This window comes from Platalea leucorodia, assembly GCF_965183815.1.
Source record: "Platalea leucorodia genome assembly, chromosome: 6".
Lineage (NCBI taxonomy): Eukaryota > Metazoa > Chordata > Aves > Pelecaniformes > Threskiornithidae > Platalea > Platalea leucorodia.
In genome coordinates, this window is record NC_138828.1 from 7,029,384 (window position 1) to 7,045,874 (window position 16,491).

The 16,491-nt window shown below is 37.9% G+C and overlaps 1 protein-coding gene across 7 annotated transcripts in view; it reads right to left on the minus strand.

The window, feature by feature from the left end:
• TRPC3 (transient receptor potential cation channel subfamily C member 3) overlaps window positions 1–16,491 on the minus strand; it is a gene marked incomplete at its 3' end in the record, with an annotated part of 62,385 nt that overhangs the window by 14,948 nt on the left and 30,946 nt on the right. For all 7 annotated transcript variants that reach the window (XM_082316123.1, XM_082316121.1, XM_082316120.1 and 4 more), the window contains 2 exons: window positions 8,358–8,543; window positions 1,063–1,227 (listed from right to left, as the gene is read on the minus strand). In XM_082316123.1, coding sequence (XP_082172249.1) covers window positions 1,063–1,227; window positions 8,358–8,543 — 351 coding nt within the window. The remainder of the gene's footprint in view (window positions 1–1,062; window positions 1,228–8,357; window positions 8,544–16,491) is intronic.

Genomic DNA, 16,491 nt, shown 5'->3' on the forward strand with positions numbered 1-16,491 from the left:
GAAAGTGACATTTCAGAGAATAATGAGAGTAACAATTATACTATATTCATAAAGGTTTATCTTTAAAGTAAATAAATATTTAACCCAAAGAAAACATCAGATTCCCTTGAAATATGCAGGAGAGGAGCAAATTCTTATCCTTTTTGAGGTGAACCACAAGAGCAAAATATAAATGAGTGAAACTCGCATTTCTTTGATGTATACTTGTCAAGGAAATAAAATTGAAAGACCACATTCAGCACAGAAGTAAATTTACTTAAATTTTTTAGAAAGTTAATGTAACAGAAAAGTCTTCCTTCTTCTGACTTACCAAAGATCTATTAATATGCTTCATTTGCAGACAATTCACATGCTACAGACTATAAAGATTTCAAAGAAAGTGCTGTTATTTTCCTTGTGAAATCATCAGGAAAGCTGGAAACACCCATATATTTTCATATAGTTTTCAAGAGCTAAGAGTTGACAGTTGTGCTCTTTTACAAATACACCTTACCACATGGTTGGAACAGTGCATTTAATTTAATTTCTGCTCTATGGTTCACCTGATAAACAGACCTCCTAGGGCAGGAATAACAAATATTTTACTTAAGATTAAGTTCTGCATCAGTGAAGTCAACAGATGTTCTGCTAATGGTTTATATGGGAACAGCATTAGATCTTAAGATGCCATCAGAGGAGACCTAATACAGAATCTGAGCGGTGACTTTCAAAAAATTCGTGTTACTAATACAAATATAATTACACAGCGGAGATTGTGAGGTGAGCATGATCTATGGAAATTTAAGGAAGGAAAAAAAAAGCTCTCAGAGAAGGTTTTTTTTTTCCTTTCTTTAAACTTAACAACAATTTATTTTCATGCTTCATCACTGTGGTCCCCTCTTTACAGTGCACATAAAACCAATAGCATCTTTTGGCTCAAGACCAGAGATTACTAAAAATATCATTAATTAGTTAAAATCTGGAAGCAGCAAAATTACAGGTACAATATTGCATTTTGAATGCCAGAAATTGAAAAACAGCTCCTGGAATAGTACAAGAGACGTAATTTATAAAATTCAGTACCCTGCTACATGGTGCAATCCAATAACCAATGGCCAGAAATGGAAGGCCCAATGCCACAACCAGCACAACCAGACACTTGATAGCTATGGTCTGCTCCCGTAATCCTGAGAGATTTTCATACCAGATAGTCAGTAGCTGTTGCTGACAGTTTGGATGGGCCACAAACTGTAAAGAAGAAGAAAGAAAACCAAGACATAAATATAATTTATAAGAAGAGTTATATAACTGTTACATACACGATCATGATCACCTTAAATATCTGGTGTTAACTTAGACCTTAAGAACCATGTTTCTTCTCCTTTAAAATAAAGGTTAATAAATAAAGAAGAAACTGCTGAGCTGATTTAAAGCAGCACTTCGGGGACAAGGTTGCACATGTGGACAGCCATCGCTGATAGAAGCCTTTTATGCATTATTACAACAGCTTCACATACCCAACTGGATCCTGTCAGAGTTGAACCTCAGTCCTAGCTTCCAACAATTTATCAGCAAATCAAGCTGATTCAAGGTACATGCAGAATTCCTGTGGAGACTGAAAATTCTGGTCTGGCTGTAATCCACCATTACTCTCTCCCTTTCCTGCACATGCTCTTCACAGACCTCCTCAATCATCATTGCCATTTGATTTGGTTCTTTGACAAAGGCTCCAAATACCTCCTTAACCATCTATAGATTTTCAGTCTAAAACTTACTGAGGCAAGAAATAAGTGAAGCAAAAGTACAGCACATAATTTTAAACCTCACCAGAACAGAGAGATGAATATTGAAAAGGTTTCTTCTCTCTTATTACCATCAATGGTGCTAGCTATCACCTCTACTTAGATGTACCTGGGATTTGAAAAATAATCAGAAGCCACTTACTACAAATGCATTTTTATGTTTTGTGGAAAATAAAATTTAGCATTCAGTAATACAAGCAAACTCCATTTTGTGAACCAGGTGAAAAGATGATCTTATGGTTTTGATGATGCTGTAAAGACTCTGTAATAGATTGTATTTTGCTGTACAGTTTTGTATTTTCTCTAAGTTCATGCCTTTGATACTATCTCAGATGAAAAATATTGAATCCTCAAATTTTACAGTTTTCAAAAATAACTTCCTTTTTCACTATTTTAAGATTTTAAAGGACCCTGAATGTACAGATTGTTATCACTATAGTCTTATGCTATTCTTTGTGTTTTAATGAGTTGTTAGCAGCTTAACAACACACTGCAGAAGACTCAAATCAGATCTGAAATGTACACTTTAACTAAAAATATAAATATTTCAGGGATTTCTGACCAAGATAATTTTATTTTTAATGAATTCTTTTATGAGATATTCCTTCTATCTTTGCTGATTAGTTTACATTATTATTTATCAATATTAAGTACTGCTCATTTATTTCTATAGCAGAAGGACTAAAAGGTGTCAAATGTAATAGAGGAAACCACAAAAGTAGATGTATACAAATATCTGAATAAATATAGTCTCTGATAGAATGACCAAAAGTTGACACATTCAGGCATTTAAACAAGAATGTCCTGATTGTCAGTAGTCTAAGCATACACAGCTACCACTGAATTTCAATTCATTGAATGTGGGGCCATTTTTGGAATGTTCAACCCTACACCCAAATTTTGGTACTCAGTTTTCCTGTACCCAGACATGGACACGTGAAAGATGATTTTCAAACATACTTACTCTCTTTTGACCTAACTCTAATGCCCGCTGAAGTCAACGGTAAAATTTCAACTGACCTTCAGTAAGCAGAGTCAAGGCATCATCAAGGACATTTGTAACCAACTGCTTTAAAATAGGGAGGGAGGGAAGCCAGACAAACGCCAGGACAAAGAAATAGGGTATCAAGTGAATTTATCGGGATCTAGTCATGAAGAGACAATCAGACAAGTGGAAAAATAGGCTTAGGACTAATGCTCAGCCTCTCCTCAGACACCTATTACAACACAAACTTGCTCTCCTGAGCCTTTTGTATAAGTTTCATTCATCCCTAGCTTCCACAAATTCTTCCTTAAGTGTCTCAAAATTCAAAGGGAGCAGAGACTGAAATGTTAAGATACCAAACTGGCACATATTAAGGATCTAGTAACCACTAAAAACAAACAAACAAAACCTACAGTCAACTTCCATCTTTCTCCTATGCAGCAAATACATGCAAATGTTATTTTCCTAGCTTCAGTAAGATTTCAGTATGTTCACAGGGAAAGGGAATGATTCCCAAATTAATTACAGAACGATGAAACAAGCCGCTGTCAACAACTGCATTTGTTTAGATATGCTTTAAGTTTTATTTTACTCAAATCACTTTTGGTCAAGTTTGTTGAAGGGCGAGCATGTATTGCTCTACTTTTAAAGCACTGTTGCATTTCTTTAGGATGAGGCAATGTGGACAGAGGAGACTGTGCAGCCACTGCATCAGGATCACATCATGTAACCAGAAGTGTGTAGCTCATGTAGGGTGCTGCTACTGAAGAAACATAAGTGGTGGGAGGGAAGAATAATTCTATAGCTCCCTACGTTCTTTGCCCATTATATTTACATATCTGGTTAAGTCAAATTCTAAAGTGTTGTCATACTCATCATTACCACTATTAGTACTATACCATGTCCTGTGAGACTGCCACATCACAAGAACACGTGGGACATCAGTTAAGCACAAGGGTAAACAGCGTAGTTATCCCAGCAATTCAAAGAAATCTAGTAATATACTTGTCACATTGGTTGACAATAACTAGTAAATCGGAGTAAAGAATGCTAGGCAGTTTCACAAAAAGGATTTGAAAATAATTCTAGTAACTCTGATAATCCATGTGGCATTAAGAGTGAGATTTGATCTGAGTTGCTTATACTTTAAAAAAAAAATTTAAAAGATACTGTAAACCTTGGATATCCATTTTATTATCCTTTGTACTCTGTTGAGATCATAATGTACTATATACACTGTTGTTTGCCAGGTCTTCCCTACTAAACTCAATTTATATTCCAAATCTCATTAAAAAGTGCATACAGTAGTACAATAGGGCAGGCTTCTTGAAAAAAATCAAATTAAATCATTGGCAGTGAAAACAGGGAACCTTAAAACTCTCAAGAGGAGGAATATGAAGCCATTGCACGAACTTTAAAATGGGAAGCAATCTTCTTACTTGAATCTACTTTGCTTTAAAATGAAGATCCCAAAGTATTTTGGTGTGTGATTCATTAACCAGTTAGATCACATATTAATGCAGTTTGTACCTGTAGTGGAATGGCCAACAGAAATAAATAAAAAGATTTTAAAAGTCTTAAGAAATTAATGTCAACTTGAACTATGTTTGTATTCATTTTATTAGGCTGTCATCTTTGAAGCTTATGCACCATAAAAACTGCCTGCCTGGCCCATTTGAAAAAAAAAAAAAAAAAAGACAAAAAAAAAAAAAGACTTTTTTGTATGTTTGTGCATTCTGACATATGCCCCCAGTCTCTTCTTTTGCTAAGATAAATTTCATTCTCAACTCAGGACACCAAGGGACAAATCCCACAGCAGACTAACTGTGGCCAAAGACAGGAAAGTACATAATTATTTCAAATTACAAAGACATTTTTAAAAAGCAGGCTTAAAACTGTAGGGAAGAGGAGAGAGAGGAAACACCCACATCATTCCTCCTGTTACCAGAGGGAATGGGAAGAAACAGCAAAGGAGCATTAAGGGAGCTCACCTGGGGCTACCAGTCAGCCCACGGGCCCCTCTTGCATCTCACCCAGAGCTGTGTGCTGGTTTATTCCTCCTGGTCTATCAACATTTTGATCCGACGCTAAGAGGAGATCTGCCTGTGCTATAATTTTCCCCAGAAAAGGGAGGAGTTAGTGAATAAGATGCCAATGGTTATGGCAAGTTCTTCTCTGGCAGTAAGTCTAAGGGCTCTCGAGAAGATCTTAGCAACTTATTTAACTGTTGGCAACTGCACAACATGCACCATTCCAAGCCCTCAGAGCAACTCCTGTCACTTCTCCCATCCATAAAAGCTCTGAAATTCATCCTTCTCTCCAGCTCTGCTGAAATATTTGAATTTACGATTTTGTTGTTTTTTCTGTTCAGCAACTGCAACCTCTTCTACCCCCGCCACCCTGTATATCTCTCTCCCCCCTAGCTTCATCTCCTCCGAGGACAGCAGATTCACATCATATTTCACGCGTCAATGACATCACCTTACAACCCTGTTCCTTCTGCATTTCTCTTCTCTCATCCTACTTTCCATGCAGTTTCTTACTTTCCATTACATGTTGATCTTATTATCACATTTATCTAATATTTTAGAATCCAGTCCAAACCCCAGTGAACAACAGAGATGCATGAGGACAGTATCCGGTCACTAAAAAAAAAAAAAATCCCAATTTTAATATAGCTGCTTTTCTGGGCATAATTGACCGTAACAGTTCAGATGCATTCAGTTTCATGACCATGAACTAAGCCTTCACCATGTAAATATTTTTCTGTATGACTAAGAGTGATTATAATGTTATTTATTCCTAACATCCTAATGACCGAGTTTAGACATAGCAGGAACAGATCCTGGCACACTCTGATACACAAACACACAACACACAAAGAGAATTTTGAATCTTCTTTCTTATCCATCAATTCAAAACTTCAGTGTTTGAAAATTAAATCCTGTGACTTTACTCAAACTCTTACTGATTTCACTTGGAAATTCAGCTCTGATTTTTATCTCAGCAAGAACTGCAGAACTTGGCCCACTGTCAGCAGCTTCTCTGAAATTTTGCTGGCAATCTAAAGACAGAGTTAAGATACAAAAATATACTAAAAGCACTACTGCAGCAGCAATTCAGCATACAGAGCAAGACCACTTGTTCTAACTAGTTTTTCTTGGTGTTTTAATTCCCTTAGTCCCTCACTATTGGGGCTACACTTTCAGTCTGAACCTTAGCTTCAAAATCATACCCTGTTTACAAGATGGGCTACACTTCAATGCAGTGCCTAGGGTATTAAGCACAAGTCTCACGACTAATAGAATTACAGACTCCATTACCCTTGCAGCGAACTTCTGAGCACGTTTGCTCACTTGTCATATGCTTTTTCCTGTCTCTTCTCCCTCTGAAAAGGGCATACAGCTCATTAACCATTTCATGGACCTGCAGCTCTGTTTGGCTGTGCTGACTGTCTTGCAACAGTGAACAGATCTTAAGGTAGCTGACCCAGAAGCGCAGCTAGAAATACTGAAAGCTAAGAACCATAAGCCACATCCTTGTCTTCTTCCTACAGTTATAGGGTTGAAAGCATCCCGTGTGGAGTTCTCACATCTGAATTTGTTCTACAGTCAGAATATCGCATTAATCTGCCACAGTTGTAATGGAGCCAAGGCCAGCATCAAAGGACCACCGTGGCAGAGACATTTCCTGGCTCGATCCTTGTCATGCCCTCTGTAATGGCCATTTACAGGGAACAGCACATGTATGAATACGGTAACAACTCTGCACCATCTATTTGTTTCCTCCCACCAAGGTGATTAGTCTTGTAGGTTCTGAACTGTATTTGTCATGAATTGGAGTAAAAACCTTGAGTTTATCTACAAATAATTAATTTCTTGCAAGAGAAGAGAACAAGTTTGCTACATCGAACCATCTTTTTTTGTACTACATAGGTTTTTGTTATTCTTAATAGACCTGTGCGGCCCTTTGCTCAGCAATGAATTTAATCAGTGACAATGACCTCTTAGAAGAAAACCAGAGTCTTCAGCAAGAAAGCTGAGACACAAGTCTCAGCAAAGGTTTGGTAACATTAATATGCAACAGCATGAAGAATTCATGTATTATTTAGATATGATAACATGCTTACGTACTTTGATTCTTTCCTTGTTCCATTCTTTTTAATTAATTTAATACTTGTATATATTTACCTTAAATTTTGCAACTTAATATGCATTTATCTGCTGTAGACCAATTCTATATAGGAAACAACAATTTGCTGTTTGGGATCTGTGTTTACAATTCTTGTTAACCATCTTTTGAGGACACAATAAACACCAACATTTCCCAGTTGTTCTGGCAGATTGCTTACAATTCATTTTATATGGCAGATTGGCTCAACAGGTGGCCACAGAATAAAGTGTTATTTATTCTGAAAGACACAAGACTTCTTGCAGAGATGATGAAATTATAATGGCTGTTGAGAATGGAAATGATGCTAACCATGTAAATAGGTAGCTGTAAATAATACAAAGGCATTGCTGTATTTCTTGAGTCCTCTCACAGCAGGACACAGTATTAACTATTTTCTGTGCTAGGGTAGTAGGATCTTGAAACAAACAACATAGCTATATATTGAAAACTGCTATGATAAATGGATATGCATTCCGTCAAATGTGTGAAACAGCTGTTTTTCAAACACATAACATTCATTCACAAAATAACTGTTCATTAAAAATTACTTTGAGAGAGGCATCAACTGAAAACACATTGCACTTCACAAAACACCAATAAATACAGGTGCAAAGATAAAGAACTGAAATGAACTGATTAACTAGCCACAAATACATTCCATACATTTTTCAGGACTTAATTTTACAATATTTTTTAAAGGAACACACACAGTAAACCATGCAGAATTTCTCACTACAACCCACACAGTTGCAGGTGAGCTGTTTGATTTACTGTCATATTTTAAGATAAATTAAAAACCCAATATACTTAATGACAACTTAGATATTCTCTTTTCCTTTTTCAAAGCAGTAAAAGGAAGACTTCCCCCCCCCCCCCCCAAAAAAAAGACCTACATGTTGATAGGAGCACTAGTAGAAAGCTGCAAGACTTACTTCCCAGAATTTACTTGCCTGATTAAGTTACTTAAGGTAGAAAGCAAAGGTAATAAAGAGAAATAATGAACAAAGCAGTTCTTTCCATTGGTTGAAACCAACAAATACAGCCTTCTCTTTGGATTAGATATTATCACACAGACTGGCAGGAAGACACATCCTTACTTTCACTGAGTGAAAATCTGGCTCCACTGTAATCTCTTTTGGCTTAATCAGGAGAAAGATCTGACCAACTGTGTACAACCTTGCTAGCACAGCTGATTTATGTCATTAAAATCTCCTGCCAATTCTCAGCTGGGGAAAGTAGATTAAACTAAACTCCTCCACTGTAACCCCCTTCTGCCAGCTTCTGCCTTGTGAGAATCTTGATTATAGACACTATGTCTCAGTAACGCATCTGACCACAGGTTCATAACACCTGCGGAATAATGAGGCAACACTGCGTTCCTATCACACTGTCTGAAAGCACTGGCTATGAGGAGTTACCTTTTTGACTTCATACTTAATGGCCAGCTTCACACGGCTCAGCGATGCTCTGTGTCTCTGCGCTTCAACTGGCTCAGAATTCAAATCCCCGTTCAGAATGGCCTCCACTTCTTCTGAGTCTCGGCAGAGATCAAGAACACCAACCACAAAATCCTTGCACTGCATAGACAGCTTGCGATAGTCGTTCTGAAACAGAAGGGTTAGAGAAAATGGCCCATGATGAACATGCTTAAGAGTCAATGGCAAGGAAAAAAGAACCTGTACAAGTTGCTAAAAATTAATAGTGTGTGACTTTTACACAGTATGTCAAGTTAAGAGTGTATCAGACATTACAGAGCTCTTGTATAGCGGAATCATTTCTTCTCTGACACAAGGTAGCCACTTGAACAGAAGATGATGACAGCTGTTTAACAGAGCATGGGAACATTACAGAACAGTGTGATGAAAATAACCCAGATGGGCAGCAAGGGGAAGTTGAACAGATAAATAAGAATTGCACAAACAAACCAGGACCAGAACTCTTGAAATACTAACCTCACCCTTGCAAAAACTTTGCAGACAATTAATGAAATAGTTCTTACAGGGTTGTCTCCCAGGCTACGAATATATTTTTGCTCTTTCTGCACTGCTAAGATGGCTGCTTACTCTTTACTCTGATGTATACCCTATTCATTTCCCTCCTTTCCCCCCTCCCTGCTTCCCACTCATCCTTGGAACCACTTCACACCCACCAATGTGTACAGTGGGTTACAAAGTAACTGCACAGAATAACTGTGGCGTGAACCTGGACACCAGTGCTGTGGGCAAAACACTCCAAATTTCCTGTACAGGCAACACAAACTGGCTTCTTCAAAGGACGGATCAAAGATATTAGGCTCCTGCGTAATTCTCTAAGAGACAGCCTTTCCGCTGACAACACAGCTGAACTACAGAGACATTTGTGTAAACCGCAACCCTTTTCTTTGGGAGCTCTGTCCACCTTTCCCTTCCTCTCCCTCTCTCCTTCACTTCCCTGCCTGCATCTGTCACAAACCATTCCTCTTCCCAAAATCACCTATTACTTTAATCTTCCTCTTGTTTGCTCCCGCTCCATCAGCTTTCCCTTCCGTTACTGCTGGAGTCAACAGTTCTGCCTGTGTTACCTTCTGAAACTATATAAAGCAAACATTTGTTTTCTCAGTTATTAAAAAAAAAAACAACTCCCCCCTCCTCCTATTCAGATTCTTTTCAGAATCTAATCTTTTAGTAAAGCATTTCTTCTTTTCCCCCTCACTACTTCCATTTTGCACAGTATCATTGGCCATTTCCAGACTTGTAGCTTGTTGACTATAGCTGTGAAATCTTACTATGTCATGCAGAACAAAAAAAAATGCTTTTTGCTGGTCCTTACTCTTTCCATCTTTCCTCAGCCTCCTTCAACACTTTGGGACTGGGTCCTGACTTACACCCGCGTGCTGTCATCTTTTCTGTGCAGCTATTAACCTACTTTATCTAGGGTGCAGTGATACTGCATTTTGCTGCGTTCATACCTTATGTCTGGCATGCTGCTCACAAGTTTCACACTCTTCATCCTTACTCTTTGCTGCATCCCTATAAGCAAGCTTATGTCTATCTTTGAGGTGCTACCTTTAAACTTCTCAGCTGCTTCATATATGTCAACATCGCAAAGATTTCCATCTATCCGATCTCCTTTCTCTTCTGACAAAACATTTGTGGCTACATTTCAAAATTTTAAGATAACTTTGTAAAGCATGCGCATGTGAATCTTTGCTTGCACTTTTGTTTATGCTTGTATGTGTCTTCCACCAGCTCTGTGACATTACCTATGAGCTCGTATCTGATCTCTACTTCAGTAGAAACCTTGGTCTTCATTTCTGTGTGCATGTCCTCTCAGCTAGACTTCTAGGACTTCTTTATCTGAGATGCAGCCTCTGATTTCCTCACATGAGGCTATAGTTGGAGGAGGAAACTTGACTGAACCTGTCAATTTTCCCTTGTATCAAGTGTTTCAGTGCCCAACTGAAAACAGCATAGCCACCTTTTTCAATTACTCCACAGTTTTTCTTCATGTTTTTCCCCCACTAGGCCATCAAAAGGCTAGCCTGAGCCCTCTGTCTCTCTATTTGTCTGTGCTTACTGTTCATTTTCAGACACTGCCTTTTTTAAAATCACTTTTGGGGGGTACAGATTTTTCCTTTGTGGTTCCTGCCTTCTCAAAAATGCTTCCTTACTGCTTCTGCCCTCATAATTTTCTCATTTAATCTCTTTTTTTTCTTTTCCTGAAACCCTCCCTATTTCCCCGTTGCCTAACTAACTTTTCCCTCCTTGTACTGTTAGTTTTGTTAAATTCTTAACTTAGCATCTATAAAATAGGATAGAGAAACTAACGTGCTCTCAGTAGTTTCAAATTATTTTGGGAAAAGATGGGAAAAGAGGCTGCATAGGATAATTGCAGGAATCAGCTATCAATCCCATAGGGCAGATTCAGATATGAATCAAAATGAAACATTACTGGAGACAAACAAATACAACTAGGAATTGTGTTATTATGGAAGACTAACATCCCAGACACAGACTTGGAAACAACCAGTCCTAATCAGACCTAAGCAGCACCCAGTTATTTCCTCTGGTCATAGATGACAAATTAATTCAGTTGTCAGTGAACTAACAGGACGTAAGGCTATTTTAGATTTGTTTTTGGTAACCAAGGAGAAGAATACAGAAGAGCCAATTATAAAAATAATACTAGGATGCGTAATTAAATTCAGTGAAAGGATAAGCAAGCATATGTATAACTAAGATTTAGGACCTTAAAAAGGCAAAGTCTGGTAAGAAAGCTAGTCAAGGGAGTGAAACATAAGCATGGAGGTCTGAATGTAGAGAAGGCTTTTAAGTCAAAGATGTGAAAGTGATTAGACATCAGACCCTACAAAGATAAAAACCTTGCAGAGGAAGACTTCAGAATGGTGGCTAGAACAGCAGTCTTAAAGGCAAAGGGGAACAGTCTTTCTTGACAGTCTAGTCAAGAGAGAAAGTTTCATCATAGAGGCCAAGAACTATAAGTATAAACTGCTAGAAGTCAGGCTTGTAAAGGATATTAAGCAAAGCACAAAGAAGTAAGATAATGTAAAAAGAAGATGGGGATTTTCTTCAGTGAAGACAAAGTAGAGACTAAAGACAACCCTAGTAAAGCCAAAAACAACACCTTGCCTTCAGTCTACTCAAGTCCTATGTTCTTAACACTGTTTGTATTAAGTTGTTTTCACAACAGATTATGTATCTCTAAGAACTTGAACACTCTCCCTTAGATTTCCAATTTCAAGCAGGAGTTCCTTACACATTTCACTACAGCTAAAGAAAGGCATTTACTGAGATGGCTGAACAAAAACCATGATAATCATCAGATAATTTCAACAGGAATAAGACTGGTAAACAATTTTTTTTTAACACTAAAGTAGCTGTAAATGCGCTATTTGCAGCACATGGGAGGATACACTAACTTCACTGACTTCAGTAATAGTACCATATAGCTAAAAGAGAAACTACATTCTTTCTCACCTGAATTTGCAGGGACTTGTAACTTCACAAGGCAAAAGGAAGTCTTTGTTTCAGTATTATTTCTATCTATCCTGTGCTGAAAAGTGACATCTCATTAAGGTTTAATAAAGTTTAGTTTAGATGGTTTTGTATTCAAGTGTTTTATGACATAACGCAACCCAAATTTTGTCCTTGCATGAATGAACATGGGCTGTCCAGTTGCAGGGAGTGGCTCCATTTACAATGCCTTTTCTCATTCCTTTGCTAACTGTGAAGAAAGAGAAGGAGAAATAGTGGACTTCTAATAGTTAGGAAATAACAATAGTTACTCTTGCTAAAGGCTCACTCCATTTTCTTCACCATTTAACTATTCTCTTTTTCCTTAAAATAACACAGAAATGTAGTATCAAAAGTTACATTACTAAGAAGTTACTTCTCTAACAGCTTCCAATATAAAAGTCAGGAAAATCTAATTTTGTTTCCTTGTGTTTAAGCTATAACCAAGTCTCACACACATGCAAGTACCCAAGTACAGCTTAGCATCAGGTTCATAAAATGTAAACATTCAAGAAAGTTTCTGCTATAGTCATGAGCACAGTTTAAAAGATCAATTAACCTGGTTTTCTCAATTAGTACAAACTAAGCAAGAATACATTTTCACTGGCCGTTAGAATTGTGAAATGTTGCCTACAAATGGCAAAGCGGCATAAAATCACCTTACTTTGGCAAAAGGGGGACAAATTGCGAGTGCAGTAGTATCACATGAAGACTGCTACTTCAGTAGACTACAGATTGTTTCATTTCGCTGTTCTCTCGTGAGTGGAGACTCATCCCCCCAAGCCTGTCAGAGCTCCTGACTGAGGGTGCAAAGCTCCTGCCCCCATAGCTCACACTGTACTAACTGGCATCCTGAAAAATACACCCGTCCACTCTGTGAATAGCCCTGACGGTTCTTGAAGGACAGACTGGACTATTTGCCTACTATACAAGTTACCCACATTTCTGCTGAAAAATTAACAGTGCTACATATTTCTTTGATAATAAAAGTTCTTGTTTATAAAAAAAGTTATGCTTATTGCCAGATAAGATTGAAGATATGATGGATTAAGTTTTATTCTGTCAAATTTAAGGATGAAATACAGGCCACATTACTTAAAAATGCTATTACAAGAACTGAAAACCAGTATGTGCATTGTTAATATCTGACTCAGGCTTTGACTCTAGGAAAGCTTGTCAGATTTCCCTCTCCAGCTCTTTACTTGCTTATGTATTAGCAAATCAAATTTATCTCAGTCTATTTAATTCCTTTACAGAATTAAACAGACAAACATTACCCACATTGTAACCATGGGACCCAATTCTCAATCTTTTACCTCTAGGGTGTGGTATAAATAGCAAAAACCAGAATCTGTGGTTTCAGTCATCCACATACACCTCTGCTTACTCTTGAGAAGATACCAACGAAGCCACCAGATAACTCGTCTCTCCTCTGTCCTAAACAAGGCTACGAGAACTCCCCGTGAGAAGCACCCATGTTTGAAAAGCCCTGCTACATACTGTGCAAGATGCCAATTCATTAACGTGAAGCTGCTCTTCAGGGGAACACTGAACAGAGTAAGGCACCAATAGACCTGCTTATACAGTGGGGTTCTTGGCCTATTTTTCATCATAATACAGGGACTCCTTGATCAACAAACTGCTTCTTCAATTAATTCACAACCTAACTCAGCTGGTTTTACTAGCTGTATCATCTTAAATGATCCCTCTCTTAAAAATATATATATATATATTAATGGTTACACAGACATCTTTGTAACATCAAAAATATTGCCTGTATTCTGCATTTCACAGATACCAGAGCTGACTCCAGTACATAATGGACAACTGAAGGATGACTGGAATTGCAGAGCTGTGTCACATGAGCAGTTTCGGAGGACTCTGGCACACATGAACGGTTGGATCTCAGCCTGCCCAACTCTGCGTATTCTGTTCTCACTCACAACATTAAAGACTACCTTGTGAGTTCACCTAGAATTTTTACAAAGAACATATCGATCTGTGTGCAAAGAATGAAGCATATGAACAAAAATCTTCAGCTGATTTCACCCATAAGGTTTTTAACTATTCCAAAGAAAATTTATACTGAGCAGTTACGTGCAGTCAAACAAATGTATGTATCTATTATGAGAGCCACAATCCTGTAAGCACCACCGATTGTGACTATGCATAGCCAGTTCACATGCATTATATGCAATCATAGATTTACGTTGAGCACTACGTATTAAATGGCCGTTTTGAGATCACATACATAGTCAGTTTGCATATATAACTACAGGAACTGTATATGCAAATCAAGCACGTAATTGCACTAATGACTATGGATCTGGGCCCTGTCCTTTTAGAAGTTGCACCTAAATGTAGATCAAGCTTGAACACTCTTTGTTAGTTCAGCTGAGATAACACTATGTAAATGTACTTGGAACAGTGACAGATTCCGCTTTTAGATGCACGTCCACATCTTCCGTTGGTTTCAGTAGGAGCTTTTAGCAAAACTGGGAACACGGATTTATCCTATATAAGGCGGGACTATAATCTCTTTGATCCTTGCTATGAAGGACCAAATTCTGACACGATATCAGCTAGCACAATTTCCACTGGGAGAATTGAGCTTGCTTACACCGGACAGTATTTAGCTAGTATACAGAGACTACTATAATGTGGCTTTTTAGCTCCTTGTCCTGTTTTTTTCTATGGTGACTCCAAAGGAAAGTTCCATCAGCTGTTCCGACTGCTAGAAATTCTCCCATCACTGTGCAGTAACAGTTTTAAAAGTTCTCAGGGAGGAGGGTAAATATCAATTAACTTTAGTAACCCAAAGCAGCCGCATTGGCCAGGGTCTGCTAAAAACAGAAGAACAAGGAAACATAAAAATTGGGAATATTTGTATTGCAAAGTATTTTGTGGTGCTACTGAGATTGGAAAATATGATTCTCCAACTATGGTAAATGAACATTTTTTTTACGTTAAGACAAGATACAGTTCCAGACGGAGCTTCCCTAGCCGGTCTATCAGGTACAAAGCAGTACACCTCGGAGATCTCCAACCACTTATAAAGACAGATGCCAGCAGAATGCCACTCCATAACTTCTTCTAATTTAACAGGTTTTGTCCTTTTCAACAAAAGAAAGGAATTGAACCAGCAGATTTGATACACTTTGAAAACACTTTCTGAGCAGGCGCATTGGTTATAAAAGCCCTTACAAACATCAAAATTGGTGAAGACGACCAGAGTAAAGCAGAATTCTGGTTTTGCATCTTAGACACAGAACTTCACCAACAATGTGACTTTCTTTCTAATTATCTCTACTACATATAAAACACCCCTAAAAACGTGACAGGAGACAATCTAATCAGCTGCTTTAAGAGACTGAAATTTGGTGTGATAGCAGTAGGTATGAAAGAGTGAAGGGGTTTTTTTTTTTACGATTTGGAAGTAGTCTTGACTCAGATAAAACAAACTGAAATTTCTGACTTCATCTGAAATCCTGCTGTCAACCCCTGGAATGGGGACGAGGATCACCAAGGAATGTAACAGAAATACTGTAGTTCCTGCCCTGGCCACAGGGATGATGTGGCCAGGGATGATGTATAGGCCACTAAAATGACATCTTGCTGCTCTGACAGCCAGGCACTGATAATCTCTGCTGTTCCCTTAATTTGTTTCAAGACCTAAAGAGGAGTCACCAGCATGTTCTGACAAGCCAGTCATGCTTTACCAGGATTAGAAAATGCAATAAAGAACCTAGAGGGAGGAAGATGAAGAGTAAAAAAAACATTAGGCAAGCATTTAGAAGCAAGACAAGAAAAAAAGGAAATACAAAGAGGGAACTGAATAGAAGAAAACAGGGGAAGAAGACAAGTGGATGCAAAAAACAAAAAGGGGTAACAGTGTCAAGAAGAAACTACAATAAAATAGATGAAGAACAGCAAAAGGAGCACCGGGAGCTTGGAAGATGGATTTTACAAAGGAATAAGAAGTAAGGGAGATTGAGGACAGAAGAAGTAGAGTGAAATGATCTTTAGGGCTCCAGTTTCCCCATCTATTTTTACCCATTTTCAGTACTTAATTTTGGCTACATGTCTTGTACCTTCCAGGAAAAATGAGGGTTCACTGGTTTCTTTGAATCTTTTCTCCTTCCTTCTGAAGGGAAAATAAAAAAAATTTAAATCTGTGTAACTAATAAGTTTTTTTTAATATTCACAGAGAACTGACTGTCATGAATGAATGTGCTAAGCCACCTTCCCACATTTCTTGTGCAAACTCTGGTTTGCACGTGAACATCAGAATTTATTAGTGTAAATCAGAAGTGATAGAGGCAGACTGGATTTTGCATATGCAAAATCCATGTAAGGTTCAATTTAGCAAGCATTTACTAGAAAGCTTTGCCCTCAGGCATCTTTAAACAGGTTCACCCTATATTCTTTCTCTGTGAGAAAACCACCTAGAAAAGTATTTTCTGTACGAGTGCTCCACATCCAGGAAGTGCATTGCTGCAAGCGTACACAGGAAATGTTACTGGCCTTTATGTACTATAGA